This window comes from Triticum dicoccoides, chromosome 7A, assembly GCF_002162155.2.
Source record: "Triticum dicoccoides isolate Atlit2015 ecotype Zavitan chromosome 7A, WEW_v2.0, whole genome shotgun sequence".
Lineage (NCBI taxonomy): Eukaryota > Viridiplantae > Streptophyta > Magnoliopsida > Poales > Poaceae > Triticum > Triticum dicoccoides.
This window is the reverse complement of record NC_041392.1, coordinates 518,135,559-518,150,606: the sequence shown is the minus strand read 5'-3', so window position 1 is coordinate 518,150,606 and position 15,048 is coordinate 518,135,559. Positions and strand designations below refer to the sequence as shown.

The window sequence follows — 15,048 nt, the reverse complement described above, 5'->3', positions numbered from 1 at the left end:
CGCCAACCGACTTCATTGTCTACTTGGTGGTTGGCACGCCTTGCCAGAGGCCGCTACCAGCCGAGTAGGCTGGAGGCGGTCCAACCTGCGACCAAGCTGACTTGAACCTAAGGGGTCGCGCGCTTAAGGGAAGGAACATGTGAGGTTGGATCTGACTCCACGAGTCTGATGTGATCCTACTCGGACTCCGATCCAGGCCGAACAAAATTTGGGCTTTAGGATCCGTACGAAGCCCAAGTGTTGAGCCCGCGACGGATGCCTATATATAGTGGAGGTGCGACACAATCATTCGATTTATTGCTTCAACGTTGTCACTATGGCTTTGCATGTGTTGTGACCAGCCACTTCCACTCGCCATCGGCTATGTGATTGACCTAGCAGTCCGCCGCACGGGGTTCCTCCTGCATGCACGGATATCGTTAAAGGTGGTGCACTTGTGCCGCTCCGGTGAACCTGTACCTGGGTTCCGACGACCGACTGTTCGAGCGAGATCAGATGAGGAGGAGACGAACCCACGGAAGCGTTGCCCCAACTCTATTTTCGTTGCACGACATTGCGCCTCTAGTGATAACAATCAATGATCTATCTCCCGTAGCATGTTCCTGGTTGATCTGTGCGTAGGAAATATTTTATATTACAACCGATGCACCTAGCGTAGCCAACACAAGCAATGGTTAGCTTGGGTGCACATCCAGGGATGCAATTAGTCTGGCCCAAGCACAAGAAACTAGAGGCTTGGCAACGGCAAAAAGCCACCTGTACTGTAGCTACAGAAAAAAATACTTTCTCCCAAATAAGCTTACGACGTGGTTTTCTTGGCCTAATAATTCTCCAAGCCAAGACTCCAACCAAATGCTTCTTCTTGTGAGCTACATGAACATGCAAATATCATCTGGATTTTTGAGTCACGCCAGGCATCACTTTTTGCCACGCATGCAACCCTGGATGCCAACCAAATTAGCTTCAAATGCCTGTAAGGACAATATAAAAATGACACATATAACTTATTAGACAAGAATATATCTGGATGGGCTGATGTATGAGGAATAACCAAAGTTGAAATCACATATTGCTGGAGGATAAAAATCACATGTAGAATCTTTTTTTGGGCAACTGCCTTAACATAGCTGACCAAGTGAGTCAGGTCGGGGGAAGAGGATCTAACAAAAAAAGCTGCGGTTCTATCAAAGGGTCACGATGATGTGGCTTCACAAAATTGCAGAGAAATACGATAGGGGGGCTATCAATTTAGACAGAACCTCTGCTAAAAATATTTAAAATGGAAAAGAAAACCCCTTGGCCTTCGAGAAAGGGCAGTGATAGGCGCCGGCAGTCCGGCCGAACGGTTGGGCCGGACTAGCCCCAGCCGCCCGATCCCGCGACTGCGAGTCGTTCAATCCCAGCGTTGACTTCCCCTTTTCCTCTTCCTCTCCACAAAGCCCCATCGCCTGGACGTCCACCCAGCCGCCGACCGTCACCCACTCACCTGGATCTCCTCTCTTTGCCGCCCTTGCGCTGCTGGATGCGCAATCGGTTGCCGTGCTTGCCGCCGGTCGCCGCCGTCTTCTCTCATGTTTCTCGCCGGGATCCATGCATGCAGCAAAAACTCTGCCCCGTGGGATGCAGCTTCCCTCGCTGGTGATGGTTCGCGGCTCCGGCAATGCCAGTCGCTGGTTGCAGCTCTGCGTCATGCTCGCCGCCGACACTTGCAACAAAAAAAAGTTGTCAAGAAAACATATCTGTGTCGCCGCACCCTGTTGAATCATTTTGAAAATCTGGTTCCAGCAAATTGAAACTATGGTTGTAGCAAAAAATCGCTGGTACAGAAAAAACTATGGTAGTTGCAAATGACATCTCCGGTAGTAGCAAAACTCTGAGACGGTTGCAACAAAAGATAGCCATCGCCGTCGTCGACCAACACCGCCGCGGGTGGATGTAGCAAAAATTGGGTGCGGTTTCAGCAAAATCAAAACATGAATGTAGCAAAAAAATTGTCCCCAGCTCCACCAAAATCAAACATGGTTGTAGCAATAAACTCGACCGGAAAAATACATGAGATGTAGCATCTCGTGAAAAAAATGAATGTAGCAATCGTCAACGCCTGTGGTAACAAAAAGTGACAAAAGTTGCATAAAAAAACACGGTCGTCGGTCTCGTATGTCATGAAGATGGGATGTAGCAAAAAATTGACACACCGGTAGTAACAGAAAAACAGAACGATTGTAGCAAAATCGATCGCCGGTTCCAGCAAAAACACCGTGGAAGCAGATTTCGGGTAGAGGTGGGTGGTAGCAAAAACATGGGCCGGTTCCAGCAAACCAATCCATGGTTGTAGCGAAAACTCGCTGTCGACGCGCTCGATTACCTTGCAACCCGGCCATGGTAGCTAGCGCATCCGGCTGCGTCGGCCATGGAGAGCGACGCACCCAGCTGCAGGCAGCCCATGGCGATGAGCGGGCGCAACTGTGCACTCCTCCCAGCTGCTGAATCTTATAGGGATTTCTATCGTTGGGAAAAAAAAGAGAAAGAGATGGAAAGGATAGGAGACGTGGGTTACGATCTGATGGGCATCTAACGCTGCGCCTGCGACCGGCTGAACGTTTTGTCCGGCGCGCTGGCGTAAAACGTTTGGCCTCTTTTGGTTCATAGGACAGGATTATCATATGAATAGGAATTTTGTAGGAAATGAGATGACATGTATCTCAAATCCTATGAGTAGCAATAGGAAACAAGATGTCATTTGGTTGACACCAAAGGAATTTTTCCATTGAATCTAGGTTTTTTTTTATTTTCCTATGAAATGTGGAGGATAGTAATCAATCCTATGTAGGAATATGAATCAATTCCTATGAACCAAAGGGCTCTAAAGAAAAAAAATTCTATAAGATTCCCATCCTCAAGAACCAAAGAGGCCTTACCTTCGAGAAAACACGATATGTTTGTAGCCCACTCACTGGCCCCACCGGCAGTTCCCTAGGTCACGCACACTCAGGCGCACGCTGGTCGCGACGAGGGTTTCACTTGAAAGCCCAAACCGAGCAAACCCTCAAGCTCGAAAGATCGCGCGGCGCAGCAGCATCCGCCTTCCCATTCTCCTCTCCCTCCTCCCACCTCGCCGCCGCCTCCCCGTGGTCTCGTCTCTCGCCAGATCGCCATGGCATTGCACGCCCCCGTCCTCGTGCTGAGTAAGCGCCCCTCGCCCCTCGCCTCTCCCGCCCCACTCCTCCCCGCCTCCTAGGGTTTCCGCGCCTCCCCTTCCCCCGTATTTTTCCGATAGCATCTGTGTCTTCTCGCGTCTAGGTTTTCAGATAGGCAGCGCCTTGAACTCCTGGTGTCGAAGTTTACTTGATCACACGACACGAATCCACGATTTGCCTTTGCTTGTTCAGCTATATTGTTTCTTTGCTCTGATCTGATCTATGCCGTTTCTGTTTATGCGCGTTTTTTTTCTAATGTTGCGCGTTTTTGTTTCGATTTGATCAGAGGACTCGTTGAAGAGGGAATCCGGCGCCAAGGTTCAGCATGGCAACATCCAGGCCGCGAAGGTTTGTGCTCTTGAATCTTGAGCTTTGTTTCACTACGTCAGTTGGGTGGTGTTGTCGTCGTTGATGCCTCTCAGGCAGTACTCGCTAGGTCGTGGCCAATCAGCTCACTTTAGGTTGCGTGTTTTGCTGTTGAGATCACAATAGATCTGAACAAGTGGTCCTAGCCAAGATCTCAGAGTAATATGTTATATCCTTGCCCCGGGCATCACATAGGTCAGTTGTCTTATTAGCTTTATTATCTGAGGGTGTGAATGTGGGAAACCTGCAATTGATGATCTGGTTGTCTGGCAGGCCGGTTTTGGTTTGCCATTGTTTTAGCCCCACTATCAACAAGTTTTAAGTTTCTGTCTTTGCGAGGACTAGTTGATTCATTTACGTGTACTTGGGTAAATCTAATGGTTTTATGTGCAGGCTGTGTCAGACATCATTCGCACAACGTTGGGTCCTAGGTCCATGTTGAAGATGCTTCTGGATGCCAGTGGAGGTACTTAACATACTCTTAACATATTCTATACACTACGATATGCCAGCCGATGTTAAACTTTTGTCGTCCATCCGTGATACTCCCTCCGTATCAAAATATAAGACGTTTTTGTAGGCTAAACTAGCCTACAAAAACATCTTATATTTTGGTACAGAGGTAGTACTTGTTATTAAAAGTACACTATGATATCAAGCGTATCTATTGAAGAACTATGTTGGCAATAGTTCATTCTTTTTCATGTTGGATCATGGTTGCACCATTCCACTTGTTTAGCAGGCTACGTTGTTTAATGTTTCAAAAGTATGACCATGTTAATTTGCTTTGTTGATTAAATACACCAGCAGCTTTAACTTATTGTATTTTTATTTTCCTTAATTGCACAACTATCATTAAAGCACTTGGGACAGTATGATGCTCCATCTAGTTTATGAAACCATGGCAGTTGATGCAAAATGGGATGATGTTTCACAGAATATGTGCGGAGGGGTTGCTTTACACATGCCCATAGACAAATGTGTCGAGGGTAGATCCTTATGGACTGCTTGTGCTGATGGATAACCAGATCAAGCTTTTGCTCTCCACTAGGCTTTTTGTGTGGACTTTTGGCTTATTTGTGTCAAAATGTTTGCGTCTTGTACTTCTGTTTCTTATAACTTTACATCTGAAATTACTGCGAGTAATTGCTTTTTGCTTTATACTGAGAATTGTTATTTGATATAATTCATAGTCTGTTTATGTCACTCGAGTTCATTTTACATTCATGTTTGCATTACATAATTTGTTTTTACAAGGTTATTGTATCTTACTTGTTTCTTATTTTGCAGGTATCGTGGTCACTAATGACGGCAATGCTATATTACGGGAACTAGACATTGCACATCCGGCTGCTAAGGTATGTGGAATGTTTGTTTTATCTCTTTCTCTTGCTTGCGGCTTATGCGGTTAGAATTAGCTGTCAGACTGTAATGTTTGTCATGAAGTGGATGATACCATGTTCAATCTAACTCCCCCTTTTCAATCTGTGCAGTCTATGATTGAGCTAAGCCGCACACAGGATGAAGAAGTGGGAGATGGGACAACATCTGTAATTGTTCTAGGTATGATGTTTCCTTTGATGCATTCATAAATATCAAGATCATTATGTCCATGTTCTATAATTTACATAAGCATGCCATCTGAAGTCAATCAACTTTAACTGTCAATTCTCTTTGTGGTCAAACTAAGCATATGGCTACTTTGAGCTTCTTTGTAGCTAAGTACACTAACATTGTTCCCCTGTAATTGTCAATTCTGTTTCTGGTCTGTCATTATTTCTGTGTAGCTAAGTACACTAAAATTGTTGCTCTTCAAAGTTTAAGCCAGCAAGAATGACTAAAAATCAGTTTTCAATGGACAGGAAGCTTATTTGGTTTGAGACTTTATTCTTTTGTACTAACTTTTCGTCTTTTTAGCTGGTGAGATGCTCCATGTTGCAGAAACATTTATTGAAAAGAACTACCATCCCACTGTCATTTGCCGAGGTAGTTACTTGATACCAACTTTTTTTCTCTTCATTTGGTGAGTTATGTATCTGTTTTGAACCTTTTATTGTTTCTTGGTTTCAGCATACAGCAGAGCTCTTGAGGATGCCATAGCTGTCCTTGACAAAATTGCAATGCCTGTTGATGTTAATGACCGTAAGTCTGCATCCAGCATGTTGCAAACATTGTCACTGTTCTTCTGAAAATTTTGGTCCTCCTACATAGATCATGTTCTATTTTGTAATCTTATTCAATTGAGATGTACCATGATGTAGGCGAGGCAATGCTAGGGCTGGTGAAGAGCTCCATTGGTACAAAATTCACTGGCCAGTTTGGCGACCTAATTGCTGTAAGTATCACTCTTTTATGCCAAGTTGGCTACCAACTACTCCCGCCGTACCTAAATACAAGTCCTTTTAGTGATTTCAATATGGACTACATATGGAGCAAAATGGATAAATCTCACTCTAAAATCCGTCTATATACATCTGTATATTCCGCATTGAAATCTCTAAAAAGACTTATATTTAGAAATGGAGGGAGTAGATTCACTTCATGGGTTAAATTATGGATCATTTGATATCTTCTCTTGCTGTTCTTAGGACCTTGCCATAGATGCTACTACAACAGCAGGTGTAGACCTGGGTCAAGGAATGCGTGAAGTTGATATCAAGAAATATATCAAAGTAGAGAAGATTCCTGGCGGCCAGTTGGAGGACTCAAAGGTTCTTAAAGGGGTCATGTTCAATAAAGATGTTGTGGCTCCTGGAAAAATGAAAAGGAAGATCGTAAATCCACGCATCATCCTTTTGGATTGCCCTGTTGAGTACAAAAAGGGGGAAAATCAGACAAATGCCGAGTTGATGAGTGAAGAAGATTGGTAAGTGATGTCTAGATTCAAATTCTCCTGCCCATATGTATTGATCCTATTGAGTTGCTATTTGTCAGGAGTGTATAATAATTTGGTAAATATGCTATTACAGGAAGGTTCTGCTAGATATGGAGGAAGAATACATCAAGAACCTCTGTGTGCAAATTTTGAAATTCAAGCCTGACCTGGTTATCACAGAGAAAGGACTCAGTGACATGGCTATGCATTATTTAAGCAAAGCTGGTGTTAGTGCAATCCGTAGACTTAGGAAGACAGATAACAACAGGATTGCTAAAGCCTGTGGTGCAGTTATAGTTAACAGGCCAGAGGAGCTTCAAGAATCAGATGTGGGGACACGAGCTGGTCTCTTTGAGGTTAAGAAGATCGGTGATGAATTCTTTTCCTTCATTATTGAATGCAAAGATCCTAAAGCATGCACTGTTCTATTGAGGGGAGCAAGCAAGGACATCTTGAACGAGGTGGAGAGGAACCTTCAGGTATTCTTCTGCTCGTTTTGTCCTATTTAATATTTTATTTCATAGTAAGACCTGCCCTCAACCTTTCCCTTCGTTTTGCATTCACAGGATGCCATGTCTGTTGCAAGGAACATTTTGAAAAACCCGAAACTTCTACCTGGAGGTGGTGCTTCTGAATTGACTGTATCGGCAACACTAAAGCAAAAGAGTTCTTCAGTTGAAGGTGTTGAAAAGGTATGCTTCAGAAGTATTAATGCTAGCGTTTTTGAGCAATGAAGTCATTTAGGCGGAGGCCTATTAGTACACTCTCACAAGTCCACACTACCGCATTATACCGAATAAAATGTGTTTTTTTGTGTGTTTGGGGCATTGCACATATAATAGCTTTCTGCTGTTATTATCTTATGATTTGAGTATCTGATTACTTTCTGTTTGTTTTTATCAGTGGCCTTATGAAGCTGCTGCTTTAGCATTCGAAGCAATCCCAAGAACTTTGCTTCAAAATTGTGGTTTGAATGTTATTAGGACGATGACACAACTCCAGGGAAAGGTAATAACTCTTCTTGTATTTCATCTCTCCAGTGACCTTGTCAAAAAAGTTAAGGATTATAGTGAGTCAGTATTTTAGATACAGATCGTTAGGTCCTGTTTAACATGTTTTTCTTATATAGCTAGAAGTGTTGCCGGTTGAGTGTTGGACATAAGATGCGGAAATTGCTTAGCTTTAGGTTTTAGACTTTTGGATAAACCACCTTTTATAAATTGAGCCAGTTGCAAGGAGGAAAGGCTTTGGTTTGGCACTGCAATGGCTTTGATACAGTACTAAAAGCATATTTTTTGAGCTATTATGGATGATTATGTACAACAATACACATAGCTAACTGCATTCCTGAACACACTACTGCACATAACTTTCTGTGAATTTGTGCTCACAGTAAATTTAAGATTAAGCATCATTTCTCAACCCCCAAACCGGGGAGTACTTTATCTGTATAATTCTTTCTTTTTCAGTTTTAAAATATTACAAAATTTATGATACTTGTATTTTCGCTACTGCATGTTGCTTAAATTCCATTATTTTGCTCCAGCATGCGAATGGTGAAAATCCTTGGGTTGGTGTTGATGGAAGGACTGGTGATATTGTTGACATGAAAGAGCGGAAGGTAGTATTTTCACTCTGCATCACTTGTGTTGTGTGCTTGCACGTCTAAGCACCACACTTTTTTGTTGTTGCTGTAGATCTGGGATTCTTACAGCGTGAAGGCACAGACGTTCAAGACAGCGATCGAGTCTGCTTGCATGCTTCTAAGGATTGACGACATTGTCAGTGGAATCAAGAAGAAGCAGGCTCCTGGCTCTGGTGCTCCCAAGCAACCCCAGATTGAAACGGGTGAAGATGCGGACACTGAACAGATGATCCCGGAGTAGAACTACTTGTGCTGCTGGAGTGAGCCTGCACCGGCGATGTTATCTACCGAAGCTAGAAAAGTGCGCCCGCGGAGCAGAATGTTTTATTAACACGTGAATGGCGTCGCCTGGTTGCATTTCTTGAATGTTTGATGGTGGCCAGGCCTCCAGGGTCGTCTAGTATTAGTTTGGATTGTAGCTTTTTCATATGTTCTTATGATGAGGAGTGTGCGGGTTTCAGTTGTGTATCTGTATCAGCGTTTTGGAATCTGACTGTTGCATGGAAGGTTGCTGTCCGTTTTTGTTTTTGGACTTTGTACTGAACGGATATCAGAACCTGAATTTAACAGCAAAACTAGCTTTCTGACGCCGTCAGTTTTGTTTTATTATTATAGAAAGACGATGCCGGTTTGTCGATGCTGATGTGGCACTACCTGAATTTCTCCATTCTTCCCCCCTCCCGCTTTATTATTCTATTCAACTCAAAGTTCTACCATGCACTAAAAAAAACCTCTGCACAAAAATCTTAAAAATGTTTAACAAAAATCAAAACAATTCCATCTTTCTGGCCATAAAAATACATATCAAGCCGAATTGTGAAACAGATATAAAGATCGTGTCAAAGTTCATATCTTGCCGTATATATAGTATTTATTTGATTTGGCAATTTGTAGTTTTGACATAATGTTTGTCCAATTTTGACAACATAGAGAATGGAGAAACATAATACTATCTTTTGGTAAACACACCGAAATGCGTCCCCCAATGGATGAACCCTGACAAAAATGAACCTTTACAAATATAGATATAGAAATAGTTCATTTTGCTTATCTGGCTTGAAAACCGTTTAACCTACATTATCAAGTTCTAATTCCGGAGTATATTAAGCCCCTTGCATATCGTCACAACACAAAATAAGGCAATATAGGATGTGGCAAAGAAAAGTATACTGTGGCTCACTTCCTCCTAGCTGTCTAGGAGAAGAAGTGTGAAAAAGGGGATAGATGATTTACATAGGAGAGAAACGATAAGATGGTAATAGATTTTGCGTGAAATCCGTGCGCCGCCGAGTGGGGTATGGTGAATAAGCTGTGTTTGTGTTTGCCGCGAGATGCTTATCTTTTTGCATTTTGTATAGAAAACTCATTACTTTACTAATTGTGACGAATCCATTGTTTTTCGTGAGATGCATACCTTCGATGCAGTGGGACCGTTAACATAAAGATAGCTTGAAAGTCAAAACAAATACTACCAATCTTTATTTATAAAGGCAAAAGCACATATAAGAAGCATTTCAAGTCAAAGTGCGAAATATATTGTTTCCCACAAAAAAGTGTGAAATATATTAAGCCTCTGAGGCACAACTCGAAATATTGAAGTCTTTTTTTTAAAGAATCACTAGGTTTTTCTAGGAAAAAAAGGGTTTTTTTCTAGGCCAAAGAAAAAGAAAAGGAAAGAAACCCAGCAGTATATCTGTTTGAATTTGGTGGCGCTCCATTGGGCAGATTGGCGGTTTTGACGTCATATCTGCGCCGGATATCCGATATATATGGCGATGTAGACCTGGAGGACGGCGAGACCTGGGTGGGAGCAAAGGCATTTTTTTTCCGAGAAGAAGAAGACCCGTCCAACCCTTGCTTCTCTCCCCATCCCCCACCCCCACCCCCCAAGTCGATATGCCTCCCAGACGCAAACCCCAACCGTCGGCGAAGAAACCCCTGCGCCGCTCCGGAAGGGTCAATTCCACCGCGGCCATGGCCGATTCCGCCGATCCAACCCCGTCCCCGCCGCCGCTGGAAGCCTCCCCCGCCGCCGCCAAGCCCGTCTCCGTCGATCCGGCCCCGGAGTCGGCCTCCCCCGCCGCCAAGCCCGTCTCTGCCGATCCGGCCCCGGAGGCGGCCACCCCCGCCGCCGCCGCCAAGACCGTCTCCGCCGATCCGGCCCCGCACCAGGCCCCGGAGGCGGCCACCCCCGCCGCCGCCGCCGGGTCCGATCTGGACGGCCCGCCCCGGAGATCCGCCACCGCCGGCAAGCTCAAGAAGCCCTTCACCGACAAGCTCCGCGCCGCCGCGGAGGAGCGCCTCGCGCGCATCCCTGTCGACCTCCGCCTCCGCCCGCTGGACCCCCCGCCGCCCTCCATCTCCAACCACGAGGCCGCCCTCCGCGCCCTCGGCCTCCTCGACTTCGCGCGGTTTGACCCCGGATCTGAGCCCCCGCGCCCCGACCTCGTCGCGCAGCTCATCGCCTATTACGACCGGATTAATCAGCGCAGCTTCGTCTGGGACACCCGCGTCGGCCTCAACCGCTCCGAATTGGCCATCGCCTTCTCCCTCCCCAAAAAGCCAGTCGGGCCGCCCGCCCCGCCCCGAGGGATCAAAACCGCGGCCTTGGTCTCCGCCGCCCAGGAGTTCATGCGCGTCTGCATCCATCCCTGGTTCACGGATTGCGCACTGTCGCAGGAGGTGGCCGGGGCGGAACAGACTGTGAAGGACGGGTCACCGCATAAGGTTAACTGGGGCGGCATCATCTGGGGTATCATCGAGAAGGAGATTCACGAGCTGCCCGAGAGGGGTGATGGGGTGTGCCAATACGGCGCGTATCTTCAGCGGCTCATCCGGGTGCAGAAGCCGCTGCTGTTTGAGCTGCCGCAGAAAGAGGAGGCGGGGAAGCTTGTTCAGATGGTGTCTTCTGATTTAGTTAAGGACGAGCGGGATGGAGACGCAGATGCCAGGAACAAGGGCTTGCAGGAGGTGGAGCCTAGAGATGCAGATGCGGATGCGAGCAGCAAGGGCCTGAAGGAATCTGAGTTAGAGGGTGTGAGTCTGACCAGCAATAGCTTGGATGAATCGGGGCCCGCAGATGCTGATGCTAGTGGTAATGACTTGAAGGAGTTGGAGTCTGGGGATGTGAGGCGCAACATCTTGGAGGAATCAGAGACAGCAGGTGTGGATTTGAGGAGCAATGATTTGAATGAGTCTGGGGATGTGACCAAGATATTGGAGGAATCTGAGACAGCAGCTGTGGATTTCAGGAGCAATGACTTGAATGAGTCTGGGAATGCGAGGAGCAACATCTTGGAGGAACCAGAGACAGAAGGTTCGGATTTGAGGAACAATGACTTAAAGAAGTCAGATTCTGGGGATGCAGGGAGCAAGAGCATGGATGAATTGGCGGATGTGGATGCTAATGCAATGAGCAAGTCACAGGATACATCAGTGGTGGCTGATGGGGATGCAAAGGGCATGGGCTCGGATGTTGAGATGGAGTCAGGGGATGCTGATGCTAATGCAGGGAGCAAGTCACCGGATACATCTAAGGTGATGGATGAGGATGCTAAGGGCTTGGATGTCGAGATGGAGTCAGGCGATGTGGATGCTAATGCAGGGAGCAAGTCACTGGATACATCAAGGGTGATGGATGAGGATGCAAAGGGATTGGATGTTGAGATGGAGTCAGGGGATGCAGATGCTAATGCAGGGAGCAAGTCACTGGATTCATCGAAGGTTATGGATGAGGATGCAAAGGCCTTGGATGTCGAATTGGAGTCGCAGGCTATTGATCCTAATGCAAGCAATAATTCGCCGGATACATTTAAGGTGGTTAATGAGGATGCAAAGGTCATGAGTTTGGATGTCGAATTGGAGTTAGGGGATGCAGATGCTAATGCAAGGAACAAGTCACCAGATACATCAAAGTTGGTGTATGAGGATGTAAAGGTGGACATGGATGCTAATGCAAGCAGCAACAAACTGGAGACACCCAATGTGGCGGATGAGGACGGCAAATTGCTGTTCGGGGGTGTGGATGCTAGTGCAAGCAGCAATACACTGGAGCCACCAAATGTGGCTGATGAGGATGATGAATTGCAGTTGGGGGATGTGGAGAGATTGGAGACATCAAAGGTGGCGGATGGGGATGTAAAGGGCATGAGCTTGGAGCAATCAAAGGCAGGGGATGCCATGGTGCTGGAGGAAGCTGTAGCTCCTACACATGAAACGAATGCTGTGAATGGTGAGGTTTTGGCAGACTTTGCATGGGAGGAAGATGAAGACACAATTGTGGGTGCAGCAGAGAAGGATGCATGCCCATCGCCGGAGGTGGAACTGTTGACACAGGAGAAAGTGCTAGTAGGGCCAGAGGAGGATGAGGAGGCAGAAGAGGAAGAGAAGGATGAGGCAGGGTGGAGCTCTGCCAATGATGACGATGACAGTATGGATGTCGAAGATAATGTATCTGTCCAAAATCTGGATACTGATAATGAGGAGGCGGAGGAGTCAGAGCATGATGCATTTGAGGGGTGTAGTGGTGGAGTGGAGATGAACTGGGGTATTGGGGATGACAAGGGGGGCGAGGGGACGACGCATTGTTTACAGCAATGTGATTTTCCAGGGGTGGAGTTTGAGAATTTGAATAAAGGGAATGTTGGGATGAGGGATGGTGTGAGCTTTGATGATGGATTCAAAATGGGTTCCTTGCATGGGATGGAGTCAAACCTCCTCCAGGCTATGAACTCAGATCCTGCGACATACAATGGCACGGAGAATGCACATGACCTGTCCTCTGGAAATTTCTTGGCTATGGGGGCTGATGCACATAAGAATGGAGTGGACCTGGGGACTGGCAATTCATTTTTCTTTGGCAATAATAATGGGAAGAGGCACGTTGAGGATATTGATGATGGGTACAATGACCAGATGCAAACACAACAGCAGTTTCTGCAGGGCAATCAACATAAGCGGATGCGGAACTCCAGCAGTAGTGTACCACCTGGATCAGCATTCTTCAATGCAAATTATTCAGAACCCATACAGAACTTATTGGTCAATGCCAGCATGTTATACGAACAGAAAGAGAGAGAGATTCAAGAGGCGCTGTCACAGAAGCAATTTATGGCTAACTTGCTGCAGGAGAAGGAAGCAATTATCCACTCACTAAACTCTGCCAGGTTTGAGCAAGAGAATAAGTTGCAAGCAAAGCTTAGGTGCTTTGAGCATGATCTGAATGTGATGGGTCAGTTGGTCAGTGGGTATAAGAGGGCTTTGAAACAGAGTTATGCTTCTTTCAATGAGTACAGGAAGAAGTTCCCTTCTAACGAGTTCCATTATCGTGATGTTCCTAATGGTGGCGGTCTTGTCCTTAGCGTCAGGGAGTTGGAGAGGGAGTTGGAGAGGAAACGGTGTGAGGAAGAGCAGCAGAAAATTGCTGCAGCAAATGAGATGATTGGAAATTTCAAGCTTGAATGGCTTTCAAAGCCTGATGATTGGGAAGATCGCATCAACCTTTTGTGGCGCAAAACTGAAGGGCTGGCTCGGGAGCTTGATCTTCTCAAGGAAAAAAGAAAAGCAAAGCTTGCAGCCCTTGCTAGGGAAGAATGAGTTCTCTGATAGTTAGAGGTACATGGATTACCTACTTTCTTAAGTCCGTGTACTGTGATTAAATTGAGTGGTTAGGAGATAAACTAGTTTCTTGTATTATGTAGGAATCGAAATGGTGGTTAGTAGACTGTCCTGTTTTCTATATGGTTGGGCAATTCTTGTTTAGTTTATGTATTCAAACTTTCTGTATGGTTGGGTTATCTTTGGGCCAGTAGGATGCTAAGCTACTGTTGTGAAGCTTTTTTTCTTGTAGATAACATGGCATCACTTAATTAACAAACTACTAGAATAGTTAGCGAAACTAGTAGGATCAATAATGAAATAATCCACTTAACTCACCTTATTTTCTTTGGTGGTACTTGCCATTATTCTTGCACACAACTTGGAATCATCAGGTTTTTTCTAGCTTGGTTGAGCAGATTGTGCTCTATTGATTTGTAGAAACATAATACGGAGTAACATTTCAGGTTAACATATAACACACACACACACACACACACACACACACACACACAACTAAGAAGGCAGGATTTATCAAGTGGCCTTGTGGGGCTCCAGTTTCATGTATGATAGTTAGCCTAGGATCATTCAGATCGCAAATATCCATGTTGATTATGGTTTTTGTCTTGTTATCAGAACATGCTTTGTACTTGCTTGTTTATTATCATGTTACGGTATATATGTCTGTACTGAAAACTGGGATCTTTATGGCAGGTTCTAATGTGAAGATGGAGAGCTCTCTTGGATGTTTGATGTCAACAGCGAGACATGGGATTGGCGGCAACTGTGGCTAGCTCGTCGTGCATTGTAGACTGTAGCGAAGAAGGCATAATTCCAGCTGTAAATCGAATGTTTTGTCATCCAAGGGCGTTCTAGTGACCAGTACTAGTGCTTACTGGGTGGTGCCAGGTTAATCTTATATGTGTAGAACAGTTCACATAGTGTCTTACATTTGCATCCAACTTTGCGTGCTCGGTAGTTGATTTATACCTTATTTTGCATATTGGAAGCTAACGGAGTATATTAGGCATTCCCTTGGTTCTGGTTGCAAGTGATGTCAATGTTTGCTCTTCTCCTTCTGGATGTTGCAGGTATATGAATTTCTTGCTTCTCTCACATGAAATTGAGGTTCGTTCTTGTGACAGCTTGAACCTATTGATTCATGCTGTAACTGACAGTTGCCAACCCATGTTCCAACACAGATTGTCTCTGCTATAGTGGCAGCAAACCTGTTTGGTAAATCTTACAGTAGTCCCGAAATGCTCTTAGTTGTGCTCAGTTTGAACTTAGAAGCATTGTTATTTGGGTAGGCACGAGAGTAGTAGCGCACAGGTTGTGAAAAATCTCTGATGTGCCAACAGCTGCAGTGA

The 15,048-nt window shown here is 45.4% G+C and overlaps 2 protein-coding genes across 2 annotated transcripts; both read left to right on the top strand.

The window, feature by feature from the left end:
• Positions 1-3,009: 3,009 nt before the first annotated feature.
• Positions 3,010-8,689, top strand: LOC119331875 (T-complex protein 1 subunit gamma). Its single transcript, XM_037605054.1, has 14 exons — positions 3,010-3,185; positions 3,484-3,545; positions 3,957-4,029; positions 4,854-4,921; positions 5,057-5,126; positions 5,481-5,549; positions 5,634-5,705; positions 5,825-5,898; positions 6,152-6,429; positions 6,533-6,917; positions 7,005-7,130; positions 7,342-7,446; positions 7,985-8,059; positions 8,136-8,689. The coding sequence occupies exons 1-14, from the start codon at positions 3,155-3,157 to the stop codon at positions 8,322-8,324; spliced, it is 1,677 nt and encodes a 558-aa protein (XP_037460951.1). The 5' UTR covers positions 3,010-3,154; the 3' UTR covers positions 8,325-8,689.
• A 1,268-nt stretch (positions 8,690-9,957) lies between these two features.
• On the top strand, positions 9,958-14,748 carry LOC119328617. The gene is made up of 2 exons (XM_037601601.1): positions 9,958-13,696; positions 14,393-14,748. Exon 1 carries the CDS (start codon positions 9,980-9,982, stop codon positions 13,676-13,678), a length of 3,699 nt encoding a protein of 1,232 aa, XP_037457498.1. The 5' UTR covers positions 9,958-9,979; the 3' UTR covers positions 13,679-13,696; positions 14,393-14,748.
• The last annotated feature ends 300 nt before the right edge of the window (positions 14,749-15,048 follow it).

Excerpts from the sequence above, each read along its gene's own strand:
- LOC119331875 (XM_037605054.1), top strand. The coding sequence starts at position 3,155 with ATGGCATTGCACGCCCCCGTCCTCGTGCTGA. Across the intron at positions 5,899-6,151 it reads AGTTTGGCGACCTAATTGCT|GACCTTGCCATAGATGCTAC; the intron begins GTAAGTATCACT and ends TGCTGTTCTTAG. Across the intron at positions 6,430-6,532 it reads TTGATGAGTGAAGAAGATTG|GAAGGTTCTGCTAGATATGG; the intron begins GTAAGTGATGTC and ends ATGCTATTACAG.
- LOC119328617 (XM_037601601.1), top strand. The coding sequence starts at position 9,980 with ATGCCTCCCAGACGCAAACCCCAACCGTCGGCGAAGAAACCCCTGCGC.